General features: G+C 39.7%; 1 protein-coding gene across 1 annotated transcript; it reads right to left on the reverse strand.

Moving 5' to 3' along the window:
- Window positions 1–996: 996 nt before the first annotated feature.
- On the reverse strand, window positions 997–11,867 carry LOC147331484 (protein Wnt-2b-A-like). Its single transcript, XM_086293835.1, has 5 exons — window positions 11,312–11,867; window positions 8,235–8,455; window positions 7,138–7,415; window positions 6,090–6,354; window positions 997–3,659 (listed from the first exon to the last, which is right to left on the reverse strand). The coding sequence occupies exons 1-5, from the start codon at window positions 11,473–11,475 to the stop codon at window positions 3,430–3,432; spliced, it is 1,158 nt and encodes a 385-aa protein (XP_086149961.1). The 5' UTR covers window positions 11,476–11,867; the 3' UTR covers window positions 997–3,429.
- Between the last annotated feature and the right edge of the window lie 3,942 nt (window positions 11,868–15,809).

Here is a 15,809-nt window from a genome sequence, read left to right on the forward strand (position 1 = left end):
TGTCCTCACCCTAAATCTTTACTGCTGCTTATACTCCTCCTGCACCTCCTCAACAATTTATCCATGGCCTGCAGTGTATGATTGGGATGTAAGATGACATTGTTTGCACTGTTTGCATCGTGAATGCTGATTCAGGTTAATGGTGGATTTACTCGTTCCAAAAGATAAATTGTATTTTGTGAGGAAAAAAGTGTCACATCAGCTATAAAATATTCACAGGCTCTTCCTGCTGCAGTAACAGCTGCTGCCCAACTCAAGTTTTCTTGAAAATGGCACTAAAATCTGAAATGTTTGGTTTTTTGCTTGTTACTATAGATTTGGTGGTGAAGTAGATACATAAAAATAAGGCTAAGTGTTTTAAAGAGTCTGTTCCTTGGCCTTTACATGCATACATTTTGATTTATATCTAAATTTTACTCCTTTTACCAGTAACAAATCTGTAAGATATCACTTGGCAAGTAATAAACTATAGCAGCTACAGTCGAGTCCAATTTCATGTCCACATAAAACCCTTAATTACTCCTGATGGGGTCATAAGGGTGATCTTCTTTTCCAAGAACAACACTGAAACTGTTGGGACATTTCATTTAAAAAATAATTTTCATTTCCAAAGCGCTCTACAGTGCAACGGTTTCAGCATGCATGCGTATCAGCATGTTTCTCATATTACTATAGGCAAGTCACAGATGTATATGTGATCGGAGTGCAACGACTTAGACTGGAGTACTTGTCAAGCAAGGCTAAAATAAACATGTTTGGTTTAAAAGTGGCATAGCAATAAATTGTTCTTGAGTCATTACAGTTTGTGAGTACGGATTATGGAATTTCTTTCTTCTGCTTCCCATGAATGTGAAGCATCCATGTGGACCACACTGTCCCCTGAGACCATTTTAGCTCTGAAATGTTGTTAAACCATTTGATATCACTGCGATGGCAGTGAATGCCTGCAATGCCACTCCTTTTATTTTTACAGACTTCAACTGGGTGACCCACACTGGAGGACAAAGTAGCACAGATACTATGACTAATTTGAAGATCAACAATATATTAATAGAAATTTCTTTGTTTATACAGCTTAATAGTTGGTCGATCAAGAAATTACTTAAAAAAAAAACCTAAATAAATTGTTATATTTCAATTTAAAGATATTTTGTGATTCTTTTTATCACGCTATCTAAGACTACCATCAGTCTTGTTATGCTAATAAAAAAATATTTGTCTAACACTGAACAATGAACTTTAAAAAAAAAAACCAAACTGGTCATTTGCATTGTTTTTATCCCGTCCACGCCATAGCTAAGGTAATGATAACTGTAATAGGAGACCAGGGGAATACCTAAAACCCAAATATATACATGTGGGTTATAGGCCCTTAGGCTTAATTGAGAAGATTATTATTACTGTTTTTCTGCCTGGAATTAAAAAAAAGAAAAAGAAAAACATCTGGAAGTTGACATCTTTTAATAGTAGACCGAACAGAACCAAATGAATTCATAATTATGACACTGGCGCTCCATAAATCCAAATCAGTGAAACTCCTGTGGTTACAGATGTAGGATTGAATATAGCATGTTGAAACTTATAAAGAACTTGGGAATTAAAAGTATGAACAGAACAGCACAGGTCCAGGCCTGAGCCCACAATCTGAAACAGTTTTCCTCTTATCTTTCAAAAACAGCTAAATTACTCTTCATTTACATTCAAAACTGGCTTTTTTCTGTTTTTTTTCTTGCTTGCAATTAACTTTTGACTTGGTGTCATTTGCTGTTGTCCAAAGCACTTTATTTTGGCTGTGCCTCTCATTACGTGGAGTTGAAACAATTTGTTGACTCTTAGCATTTCACAGCTTGTTGTCAGATTCATTTAGATCTATAAACTCCTCTGAGGGTTGTGTCTCCAATGGCTTAACACTATGTCTGGCTGCACTGCCAGATGTTAGAAAGCCAAATGCAAGGTCTGTAGCTACTTCAGTGCTCTTTTTGCAATGGCTTGGCTTTGTTTCATGAAATAATTCACTTCTTAAAAACCGGCCAGAGCCAGTGAGTGTGTCCACAAAGAACTGAAAGCACAGTTGCATAAGATTGCATTATAAATATGTTCTGTCACAATATGATGGCTGAACAAATATGCTGTTTTGGCCTTTGTAATAAGGATAAGGCAAATGTTAAACAAAAGCTCTATTTAAGATAAATCAGTCTGGAAACTAATATTGAGTTTTGAAAATATTTGCAGCTCCAGTGACATATCAGGAAGGCCGGTTTAATAGTTTGTATTCATTATAATGCAGTTGTATGACACTGCAATTTACAATTTTGGAGGGTCACTACGTCCAAAATAAAGAAGCTTTGTATTTCTCTTTTTACTGTGCACTTGTCTGCATTAGCATGGCCTATGGAATTTGTTTAAAGTTCACAGTAGTAATGGAAGCAAAAACAAAGAACCGGAGGTAGAAATTACAATTTTTTTCCATGAAGCTGAATGATTTGTTAGATCTGTTACAGTCAAATATTAGCATACTGTACAAGTATCTTTCAAACAACAGACCAAAATTTGTGAGGCTATTTTGATGTGTTGGTGTGTCCACAATCCTTGTATACAAAGTGAGCTGTCACTGTAAATGATAAGTCTTTGCTTGCTCTTCTGTTTGTGGCTCCTTTGACCTTACAATGTGATTACCTGGCTTTAATTAAGAAAGACCTCTTGGAAAGCGCTATATTTATTTAGTGTGATAGCTGCACAAATTAGCAGCAGTGGTTTCGGGTGCACGGTGGGATCAAAAAAGTTTTGGAAGTTTTGGAAAAGCAAAAACCACAGGCTAACACCAGTTTCCAAGTAATCATGTGCAGAGGTAACATCTGGACCACTCACCCTACCCATTAGATTTGGTTCTAAACAACTTGGATCTTTTTTCATAAAATTAAGTAAAAAATTTAAAGGTCACTGTTTTGCCACTGTGGAGTGTGAGTGCACTAAAAGGGAGTGTTCTAATAGAATGGGAATCAGTCCAGAGGTGTACAAGGCAACCTTGAAGGAGCGATCGGCAGACAAAGTACTACTGTGATTATCTCTTTCATCTCTTATGTGCACACAGTTTTTACATACTATAAAACAAGAAGCAGGCAGTAGCTCATATATCTGCCTCAACCAAGGGTACATTTACAACAGAATATAATATTAAGCCATTTTGCATCAAAGTTTCAAAGTCTGATTCAAAAACGCTCCGCACATTATTTTTTAAAACACTTTTTAAAGCAGCACATGATCAGTAACTGGTTCTAATTTCCAGTTTACTATCACCTAACAAATGTTTGTGAAGTATAAAAGCATCAAAAGCCAGAGGTATTATAGTTAAAAGATCCCAACTAGAATGGAGTCATTAGTGCACAGGCTAATGAGTCAGGTGCACGTTTGATTTGTCCGCTCTCCTTCCTAGGTTACGTCCAGCCAGTCGGGTCGCTTGTGGGGTTTGCAGGTGTGAACGTCCACTACGTTTTCACAGTCTTTGCACTCCACAGCGCAGCACCACTTGAACTTGCACTCACACTTAGTGACACGTTTGACTCGCATGGTGTCGTAGCCACGCCCACAGCACATGACTTCACAGCCATCTATGCCTCTTGAGGACTTGTTGCACACTCTGCCTGCTGTGCCCAAGGAGCCTATAATGAGAATAAAGGACCAGAGATGTTGTTTTGGCATACAAAGAATATTGGTACTGCAACTGACAGGAAAAGGGTTAGTTTATTAGAAGACAGCCATCTGTGCATGCCCTGCCAGACTATTAAAATAAATAGTTATCACTATAAGAAATACAGGTTAGGATGAAAGAAATCAAATGTTTGTTATACGTATGATACTTTTGTTTACATATATTAAACAGCTAATATAAAATTTAACTTAACACAAGCAGTGGATTTCATGACACTTCTGTAATATGTTAAAGTTTTAAAGGTCAGGGACTCTTTTATTTTTTGTTTTAGAAAAAACAATTGATTTGGACTGATAATATGCAGCAGATTCAATTAGATTTAAGGGAACAGAAATACCTGCTGCTGACAGAAATGATGCTGATCAACATGAAACAAAGATGTGTCCTGTAGAGCTACAGAGAGGGGTGATACCTCTGTGTGCTTTCATTATTAAATCACTGATAAGTACAGCTCCTTGATTAGAAGTTGCTTCTTATTTTAAAGTAGGCATAATATAGAACTTTAATTGTGCACATCCAGTAACTATAGTGGGTTTCCTGTCTATGCATTCCCTTGGGGAACTGAACGATTTATACCACAAATAAATAGTCTGACTGACCGCTCAAATGTCTTTCCACCATAAGCTACATTCACCTTTTCGCATGTATCCATAGAGCACTTTTTTCAATATACCTAAGTGTTTTATCTCCTGTGCGTTCACACCTAAAACCCATTTAGAATCCCAATTTAACCTAAGAGGCATGTCTCAGTGCTCAGAAGGAAGCTGGGGTAGACACAGATCCACTGCACTGTGCCATCCAACTCAGCTTAATAGCATTTTGAAAATTTTCCATGATTACGTGGATGCCCAGGAGTGAAAGCTGGCAGAAGTTATTATTGGCAATGTTCATGTTGATGCTGAAAACTGAAACTGTTTTGCCAAAGCAAAATATCACTTTCCCTCACTCTTCAGCAGGCTATAAGCTTCCCAACAGAATAGTCTCAGACCTAAATGCAATTGTGTTCATGTACTCAGGTGTAAAATCCAAGCCTAAGATCAGGTGCCAGGTCCATTAACAAAGCATCCCAGAAGTCTAGAGAACAAAGGATAAGAGGAGATCTTCCCCTCAGGCTCTAGGGAGTGGAGCTTAATGCTGACCAAAGGAAAGATTTGAAAAATAAGCCTGCATGTATCCTTAGGCTGTGAATTCCTATACAATGAAGATTAGTGGTGAGGAGGGTCATCGGCTACTTTTTAAGATCACCTTTTAACAAGGAAAGGCAGCTTTTCCTTTGAGCAAACACACCTTCATTGCATCTCAGTTGTCAAAGTGCGGCCAAGCTAACCGCAGGTAGGAGTGACAGAATCTGTTAAGTTAGAACCAACGTGTCCCCTGCACATGCCATCGTCCCTAACATATTAACAGTGAGTTAGCAAAGTTCTTCACGCTCTACTGAAGGAGCTGGACTTTAGGAAAGAGATGAGCCTAACAAGGCAAAGCAAACATTAGGTATTAAAGGAGATGTTAAAGGTCAAATCACTGAACTTTAAGCTGTGAAGGAATGCAAGCCTGCAGTCAATGAGTCTCTGATTCTCATAGATTTTGTTAAGCAGTCAGTCCTATTTGCCCCATCCCATAACAACATACTCATGATTTTAAATTAAATAATAATAACAACAACAACAGTATTTTACACAAAAATGATTAAACTGTTTAAGCACAACTTCAAAAGGACTTCACTGAATCTCAGAATGTGAGTTGCTGATGTTTTCCACAAACACAACATATCAATATGCTACTCCTCAGAAGTTAAAAGGACCCTCCTTAAGGCAATTTCTTTACTGTAATAATAAATGATTGTCATAATAATATTACTCTTGTGTAACAGTGGCACTTTACTAAAGTTTGACATGTTAAAAACAGAATTAGCAGGTTAGCACAAGCAAGTTATTTAAGAATTATCAGCATTGGCCAATAATAATAATAAAAACCCTTCTTTTAAACTTCACTAGTCTCACTAGTGGCACATATCACCTGCCTAAACGTTGTTTTCCCAAAGACAGTGGCCTCCTTCAGCAGGACAGTGTTTCCCACTACACTACAAAAGCTGCTGGTGTTGGAAAAAAGCTCAGGGTGTTGACCAGGCCTCCAGACACCACAGTGTAATCGAACATTTGTTGAATATGCTGGGAAGAGTAGATCCACGGAAACCCCCACCTGCTGCAATTGCAGGACCCAAATGATCTGCTGCCAACATGCTGGTGCCAAATACCAATGAACACCCTCAGAGATCTCTTGTCCATCCCTCAACTAGTCAAAGCTGTTCTGACTGAGGACTGTGGATGTACACAATATAAAGCAAGGGGTTTTATTTTTGTAGCTTATTTGTGTGTCTCACCTGCTGCACGGTCCATGAGACAGTAATCTGGAGAGTTCTCAACAAAGACTAACTCATTCTTGGTGCTTCCCTTAAAGTCCTTGTCAGCCACAATAAATCCTGTCCCATCTTGGTTCATGGTTACCTCGACGGCTGTGTTGTACTTCTTGCGAAGATAGTCTCCAGTTCGCCTGAAGTCAGACATAGCCAGCCAACAGGTTCTGAGAGAACAGGAACCACTGACCCCGTGACACTTGCACTCCAGCTTCATAAAGCGCTTCACTGCCTGGAGCAGAGATCAAAGGTGACACAGTGTCAAGCCAACAATGTTGTACAAGAGAAGATGTAGGTGTAATAAGCTCTCCTAGCATAACGGTTAGCTAAATATTCTTAATGTAACAGCTTTTACGTCATTATCCTTCAGAGACGTCTTTACTGAAAAAGCCATGTCAATAACTTGAACAGTGCAGAATTTAATGCTATGGGACCCTCATATGCAGTTATCATATTAATATGCATTATGCTGGATCATCAATAGATGCTGGGATAATGCGGAATATTCTCAATAAACAGATTCTTAGTCTTAAGAGATTTACTTCCTAGTCAAGTAAGTCAACTAGCCTAGTAGTTGAAGACATCTTTAGGCAAAAAAGAATTTCTAATGATTTTAAGAGTCGATGTTTATTATGACCAACTTTAAGCTTGGAGAGACCAATCTATGACTCACAGAAGACGGATGAGTTGAAGGGCCATGTGTATCTCTCAGGTTTTGTGACACGTCTTTTTTTGGTTTTTATTTCTACTTTTTTTTTTTCTTCATTGGGTCTTTGTTAAGCTATCTCTTGTGTGCAGACACAAAAAGGGTTCATCGCTTGAGTTGGGTGCCTTTTTATGTTTGAATAAATTTGTAGGTCAATGTTACGTTTAACAAAAACAACAATAAAAGCGTCCCCTGAAAATGTTCCTGAAAAGCCTGTTGTTTTCATTGTTACTTCCTAAATATGTCTAAATTTACAATTCCATTAAGAGATAAAGCTTAAACATTAATATAAAAAACGTTTCCACTGACCATCCGACCGCATCGGTTGTTGTGCAGATTCATCAGGGCTCGAGCATCTTTCACCATCCTCTCACGGGCGTCGACGAAAGCTTTGGCAAATTTTATGCCATAGTTGATGTTGTCGCTGCATCCGCCCCAGTCAAAATTGCCTTTGTCGTCACTGTCTTGCCCTCGTTTTTGACTGTCACAGGTGCAGATCTTCATTTCCCCCTGACTGCAGGCCCTGGTAATGGCGTAGACCACTCCTGCTGAAGAGATGGCGTACACAAATGCTGCCTCTCTGCTGCCTGGATAGACGGGGAAGGGAGCGTTGCAATTGCAATCATTTAAAGAAGTAACTTACGACTGTTGGTAAAGAGAGACCTAATGTTGCCTATATCTGACATGTGACATTATTCAAAAGTTGTCATAGCACTTGTTTTTCTCAGCTGTTCTTCTAGTGCCCAGAGCCATGTGTTATTGGTGAGTAAAGCAGTCATCTCTCTGCAAATTCTACAAGGTAGGCATACCAAGATCAGTCCATCTATGGTGGATGGTCCAGACAGTGGTAGCAGCATGTCAGCTATAACATTAGACCAGCCGACTCTCCTTTCACCTATTAATTTGCACAGATGGCAGCTTTCTAAGTCATTGAGCAGTGTTTTCATTTTAGATGAGAGGAGATTTTGGAGGTTATTTGGTCTGGCTGTCCCACCCTCCTCCTGTTCTCATTCCTGCTCACGCAATGAAGCAGAACACAGGCGAGATGTCAGGGAGTAAAGCTTTGTCTGGCTGCCAGAAACATCTACCCAAATATTTACATCTCCTATTACTGTTTATACATCACCAGTGTGGATCTCTCAATCTGCTACTTGTTTTCAGAGAACATCCACTTTCCCAATGTTCCTTCATTCCTGAGAAGGTAAAAAACCCACAACAATTTCTCTTTCTGTTTGCATTCCGGGGTAAAGTTGATTTAATAAGACACCTATTAATTCCCTGCTTATCTGATAACAGAGGAGACATTTATGAGGATGATTAACTTGAGTGTCACTGATATAAACAACCACTGTCACGCACAAAGAACCACACAGATAGAAGCCTTAGCCATGTATGTTCAGACTCACTTCGGAGCATCACCCTGCCAAAAACAGTGTGGTCCCGGTCCAGCGTGCTGCAGTTCCAGCGGTGGTGTCTGAACTGATGTTGGCACTCTTTGATCCACTCTTTGGCTCCCTCGCTGATGGACTGCATCAGGTCTGGGTGCCGCTGGCAGAGCTGCCGTTGCTTGTTCACAAGACCGGGAATGTTGTCGCATATCACCCGCGCACCCAGAGCTCCGATGTACCTGCGCACAGATCCATCGAACACAGTGTTGGTAAATTCAAGGACAATTCCACTGAAAGCGCACTCTGTGGTAGTGCACCTGCAGCTGTCACTAGACTGTGTGCCAGGATTTCTTTTTCCAGTGAGTTTACTTTCAAATTTGCCTTCCTGTTTTCATCGAGACAAAAACAGAAAAAATTGTGTAGCTAGCTGAGCTAGCTGATTTGCAAGAGGTTAAGGTCCAATCTGATTTTCAAGAAATATACAAATAGTGGAAATAGTACAAATAACAGAGACGTATGTTTGCTGCATTTAGGGTAATGGGGTGAAGCCCACCCTACATGGCCTTTGGTGTGCCACTTGTTTTAAATGCCAACACATGTAAGCTGTCAGCGTGAAATCTGGTCTGACTACATCTTCAAACAATTCACATTTCTAATCAAATGTGTAAAAAATTGGGAAATTGGGAACTCTGAGTGAAGAAGATTCCAGTGTTTACCAGATATAGAGGGTCCCCCAAAAAATCTTTGGGTTATTTTATGGGTAACCAACATTTAAGAGCTCATTAAATTCTATGGACTCAAAGGAGCCTGCTACTGATCACTGCTGCTTTCATGTTAAAAAAAGCCCTTTAACTATCAGACATCTGTACTCAGTGCTCCTTCTTTGTAATCACAGGGTTCTCAAGTGCAGCCTGCAGTCTAGGAGCAACCCCTGAGCAACATTTAATTCAGTTGCCATTCAGTGAGGTACAGCAGTATGGTAGAAAATATTCATTATATATTTAAAAAAAATGTTTTAATATTCCCAAATGTGGCTAGTGTAAAAATAGGAAAGGCTCTCCCACTAATGGAAAATTTTAAACTAGCAAAAGAAATAGATAAAAAAGAAAAGAAAACAATTACCAGCATAAATTTAACAAACTGACAAATTTAAAAGATTAAACAGCCAGGTGCTCCTAGCAGGTGTGGTCTGAAGCATTCAGGTTTGTGTTAACACAATGTCATGTGCAATACTCAAAGAAATTACAGATAAATAAATAATAATAAAGCAAGTAAATTATGGCTTGTTTGGAAAAGTTGCCAGGAGAAAGGCTCTTCTCTAAAAAGACAAGGCAGCATGTCTTAGTTTTGCAAAGTTGTATCTAAGCAAACCACGAGACTGCCCCAGGACAAAAGCAGTTCTTTGGTTTGTTTTATGGAACATTAAACATCAAGTAAGCTATAGTAAAGCTGCTAAGTGGATTGTATTGCCTTCAGACAAAGAGAGGACAAACTGTTTTTCTTTTTCTGTCTTCTGTGCCAGTTAACTTTACTATTACTACTTTTCTCCCCGTGTAAAATGTTTTTCGATGAATCTAAATTATTGATACTGTTCCTACTTTTCTTCACATTCATCCCCATTGTCTTCTTAAGACTCAGATATTCAGGATGTTGAAGAGATTATTACATTCCTCTCGTTCAGTGAAATGCATTTGCTTCCTGCTTTCTTCAAATAATCCCCAACTTTGTAACAACTCTTAAGAAGGGTGATCACATGCTGATTGCATTGTGACTCTGGGGGTTCTCTTATCAACAGGACATGGCCGTCATCTACAGTACAAATGAGCACTCCCCCCCCCCCCCCCCCCCCCCCCCCAGTCCATCTATAAGCCTACACGCTCTATTCTCCATCCGGATATCATTATAGTCCCTAATCGCAGCCGCATTTGTGTTGCCTGGCCACTGAGACAGAAACAGATATAGCAGGTAGTTTCCACTCCTCTTATGGCTGTCCCAGTCCCATTCTAGATGCAACTATCTGCCTGAGCAGTATAGCAGAACAGAAGCACTGCTTGTGTTTACTGTGTGTTGTACAAACCAGCTGTGCCAAAGGACCCCTGACTCTCCAAGAGGACACACACAGAAGAAGAGAGAAGTGCAGCAAGGCGCACAGTGCTTATATAAATTATTACAATAGTTAAAAATAGGCCTAAACAATTCAAAGGAAGATTTTTAAAAAAAAAGCAGGAATCAATTACGTTTTTCTTTGGAATTTCTCAACGATTTATTCACAGTTTACTCTGAATTTGCCTGAAAGGGAAACTCAAGAGCAAATTGGATGATATGTGCTTTCGGCTCTCTTGGGAAATTACCAGACATAGCATTATTTACAATGGGTGCGTTTTAGCTTTAAATAAATTCATAAATTAGATCTTAACTGTTATGAAGTGTAGGGTAAGATCTTAAAATGGGGGGTTTCCCTTGGCTAGTTAAATGTAAAGTCATTTAATAGGTTTTCTGTTAAGTGTCACCTGAAATATGAGAACAACAATGTCAGGTGAGAGAGACTGGGGGTGGGGGGTCTCCAGCATGTTTTAGGTCTTGAAAACCTCAAGAGAAATCATCAAGGGGCATTTATTCATGCACCAACGCCTGCACCTGCCGTGTACTCTGGGCAAAATAGATGGATAGGGGAGACGCCCCCTTCCCCCCATACACACACACCCAAACACTCACATCAACATCATTAATCTTCATGAACTTTGGATACACAGCCTGCTCTTTTCGTTTATGGATGTGGATGTTCATGTGAGCAAAGTAGATCTTTTACTAGAAAATCTGAGAAGTAAGCAGGTGTAAATTACACAGACGGATTTCTCATCTTTAAATCTGTAACAGCTCCAAGGACAAGGATACATAGGGTTAAACAATAAAATCCACTGTAAGATAACTTTTTCAACTGCAAACTTAATTAATTAAAACTAATCGTTATCTATATTTTCTGGGTGAAATTTTGCCCTTGTTGTCGTTGTTGTAAGTCGTACTTTATATTCGATTGGTATGTGACACCAACCAATCGGACGAACCATCAAATTCCTCTCAGTGGTGAAACTTACCACCACGATGAATCCACTATCGGTGTGAATATGAGCAGGAGCAAAATAAAGATGAAGTATATTTTAGAGATGGGTTTGGAGTGATGGTGGTTTCCTGCCCCATTTCTGATCCTCATTGCTTTCTCCGACAAGCCCGTAGATGTCATCATGTTTCTTCTTTTCATGTATTGGCTGTGCAATAAGGCGTGAAAGTCCTTGACGCCTGCGCGTCCTCCATCATCTGGTGGAAATAAAAGTTAGGAAAGAGGAAAAGTGCTTTTGAGACCCCTCAGTTATTCGCTGTCATAATGCAGCCTTGATTTTCTAGCATTACATCCATAAGCTTTGGACATTGCACTTAAGTGAGCGGGATGAGTCCTTCGTTTCAGACAATCTTGCGTAGATTCACGTCTTCTCCTCAGCTGTTGCGCTCCGAATCTGGCTTCACTAAATCTGTGAGAAGTTGCAAACTATAAAATCCAATGCCGATGATCAGTTTCGTAACTGATAAAAGCCACTCGAATCAGATCCTGACATAGGAAAAGTGTCTGCGTGGATGGGACAGGCGCTGCTCACCTTTCATCCCACTTGCCGATAATGAAGATGCGCACCGAAACGCTGCGCTTTCCTCTTCAGTGCGTCAGCTGTCTGCGCCTCCCCTCCCTCCCTTCTCACCACACCAATGCCCTTTGTCAAAAAATTACAGAGACCGGTATGCAGATCTGCAGACAGAAGGAAAGGAGGTTCTGCCTGACTTCTCCCGGCAAATCAATTAATCCACTCTTTAATTTACACCTGCATCACAGTTCGTTAGCTCATTTAATTAAAAGGTCGGTAAGAAGGTTGTCTCTGTTTTCTCTTTCTGTCATATGAGAGAAAGTTTAGTTTGGAAAAATCAGATCTCAGTAATGATGCAAGTGTGTAAGCGTTTACACATGATCAGAAATACATAATCCTTCCCAGGGCTCATTGCATCTGCTCCTCTAATGTAACTGGTCTCATCTTTTTTAAGATTTTAGGTTGTGTGGTCCCTGGCAAAGGAACACATGTTTAAACAGATTTACAATCGCTGACATGCAGAAGTTTCAGTCCAAAATTAAACTTGTCATTAAGTGGCCAGTTTGTTTATTACGTTCAGCAAAACTCTTTGCAAATCTGGCTTTACAGTAAATATAACCTTTAACAGCATCTATAGAACAGAGGAGAGTTTTCCCCAAATAGAGAATCCAATAGATGCATGCAAAGGTATGAACTCATAAGGTAAAAGGCAAAGGATGATTACACAATACTGATCCGGTCCAGATTTTGCTCTTATTCTTCTGTTTTGTTTGTTTACTGTACGTTGCACGAAGCCACTCCTATGCATATGTTTTAATAAACTGTATGCATGTATGTGTATAATATATACATATAAGAGAAGACATCAAGCTTGCAATCTACACCAAACCTGATCTGAACCACCCAAGCAGTGCTTTTGCTGTTTGTGTGTATTTTGCGTTTTCTTCTGTTCGTCTTTTCCACTATATCCAAATGCTTGCTCAGTCGGGATCATCTGATTGTTGCTGTTTTCTCTCTAATATTGTAGGGTCACTATGTTGCAATATAATGGGCCTTGAAGTGACTGTTATTGCGAATTAGTGCTGTATAAATAAAACTGAATCAAACTGCTAAAAGTTGACTCCACTCAGCAATTAGGCCTGGAAATACTTAAGGTGATGGAGAGTAAAACCCCAGTGCTAGAGTGTCTTTGTATTGAAAGCGTGTGGCCTGTGTGTTTGTGGCCACCTACGCCTTCCCTGTGAAGAGGAACACATTTGATTGTTGAACTGTTTGGCTTCCCTCATGTTTGTCATTTTTGATTCTTTTTGTTTCTCTTAGTAATCACAGATAAATATCTCTTCTGCCTCCCCGTCTCCTTTTTTTTTTTTACAACAAAGGTCATGTAAGAGGCGTACACATGGATGAAAGATGCACCAGTATACGTTTAGACACTGAAAGCCCAGATGCTGCAAGAGTTCCCTCCAGTTACAACTGAACATGTAGAATAAAAATTTCCTTCTTTATTAATTTGAGCTCCACGTGAATAAAAGTAGATTTATTGTCGATCTTGAACAATTTTTAGAACTGTCACGTCCTGCAGTATTCTGCGGTTTATCCAAAATTTGGCATAGTGCTCAGTATAATTCCCTTCTGCTGAAAAATGATTAATAAATTACTAAAGTTTCCTCTGTGCCATGCAACCCAGTGGGAGAATAAAATGTTCTTTTTTGGTACAAGCATTTGAAACTCCCTTTGTAATTCCTCTGGAGCGCATGTTTGTAGTTCAGCTCATACCAGCAGTCCTGATCCAATATCAGCTGGGTAATGTGGAAACATCTGACCCACCTCAAGGACATTTCTGGCTTGTATCCCTTCGACTTAGGTGAGTAAATCAGTGTCTTGTGTATCCAGCAGGTAGGCAGACCAAGATGTCATGTGTATGAGTGTGTGAAGTCATTTTAATCAGTGCAAATCCAGGGTGTTATTTAGGGATGTAAGTAAAGGTCAATAACAATGCTGCTGCCTAAAAATACCACAGCACAGAGAGGAAATGTAATAGTGTGTTTTACATGTGAATGCAAACTGTTTTTCAGCTGGGAATTTACCAAGTTTTTTCTTAAAAGTACTATTTATCATTGTATAAGTATGTAATTATAAATTTTACTGATATAACATTGCATTCTTTACAATAATAATTTAGTAATGAAGGCTTAAAATCTCTGGCTCGTCTATTACTGCACATTTTCTCTTCTCGTCCTATGTCATAGACAAACATATAGGCCAGCTGTTTGTCCTTCAGTTATGTCATACCTGGCCTTAGGGCCATACTATGATCCTCATTACATGTAACCCTGTCTTTCTTTACCACAGGACAGGCTATTTTACAGTGACAACTCCATAACAAATTGCTTTACAGGGAGCAGGTGATGGTGGCGATAACATTCATCATCCAGGCCTCCCTCTACCCCTGTCTCGCTTTGAGCCAGCTCCAGCTGTGGTCTTTAAGGGGCTCAATATGGGGGCTTGAGCTCCTATTCTCAGCTCGTGTCGTGGCCCGGGATAATTTTGGATGGAGAAAATGAGATCAAGAAAAGAAAAGGAACAGGAGAATGAGAAAGTGACTGGGCCACTGCAACCACAGATGAGTGTGTAGATCGTAATGATTACAACATTTTGGGGGGTCCAATGCTGTCACTCATCGTCGATACAGACGATAAAATGAACGGCCAGACAGTTGTACTGTGCTTTCTTGGAACACGTCTGACTCCAAGATGAGGAGGCTGTAAATTTGTGGTTTAGCTCCTGACAGGTTATGCGCTCCCTCCTTGACCTCCGTTTCATCATCTCATTCACACGACATGACACTGCAACCATATGCCTAGTCTGGAATTGTAATAAAGCATGCCAGGGAGAGGCATGTGCTGGCAGCAATCCTTTTTCAAGTTCAAGTTCATTTATTTATATATAGTGAAATAGAGTGTATATTTTGCAGAGTGTGCAGTATCTAGCCCAGTTAATCTGACTACCAAGTTGGTCCCTGAATATCAGTTCGGTAGGCTGATATTTTGCCTTTGTGGCTTAACATCGGTAAAACTGCATAACCTTGCTGAAAACTCACTTTAGAAGTTATCATACCTAGACTACAAAACAATGTAACTGATATTTATTTTGCTAAATACCAAGATTTTCAGGGTCCTCACATAACGTTTTCAATTACTGACTATTTCTTGAACTCTGTGCCCTGCTGCTGAAGGCATCAGTGGCGTATGAGACAGAGTGAGCAGCCAGCATGGCTTCCCGGACTGCTGATGAGCTGTGACCCCTCACAGCTCATCAACCTGAGCCCGTGTTTATGGAGGCGGAGAAGGATGGGGCTTTGCTGTGTCTGTGCATGTCTGTGTTAGAAGTGGAGTACAGCTATGCTGTCCTACACTGGAATGTTAATTAGGTGAACTGAAAAAAAAGAGAGGTGACCTGTCCTGTTAACCGCCCATTGCTTTGCCCGCAACCAGGAGGGTAATTTAGTGTATCAAAAGAGCCGAGTTAGCGAGTGTTCACTGTTAGGACACTCGGACTAAGAATGTGATCGAGTCAGAGAGAATGCACACCTTGTCAATTTATTAGTCTGCTGCTTCTCCTCTTTCTGTATTTTGTGTGGACTTATAATAAAAAAAAAGGTTAATAAAAGGTCATTGCAACAATCTAGCTTCTCGCTCTTAACTGACTCTCTTAACAAGGAGCACAAAAACCAACCAGCTGAGTTAATTCAAAGATCTCATATTCATTTTTGAAATGGAACAAAAGCAAAATATAAAAATCCTCTTCTTAGTACACCCTTCCTTCAATCTAAGATATATTTCCATAAGATATGGGTGCTTCTTGCTCTGACTAAATTTTTTTTAAAAAGAAGCAAATAATACACTAACCTAATATCTTATGTTAATGGATTCACTCTCATTGTCAGCACAGAACTTACTTG

Source organism: Aulonocara sp. 'chitande type north' Nkhata Bay, linkage group LG5, assembly GCF_057382095.1.
Source record: "Aulonocara sp. 'chitande type north' Nkhata Bay isolate Kocher_YH1m ecotype deep benthic linkage group LG5, A_spYH_male_GT1.1, whole genome shotgun sequence".
NCBI classification, from domain to species: domain Eukaryota; kingdom Metazoa; phylum Chordata; class Actinopteri; order Cichliformes; family Cichlidae; genus Aulonocara; species Aulonocara sp. 'chitande type north' Nkhata Bay.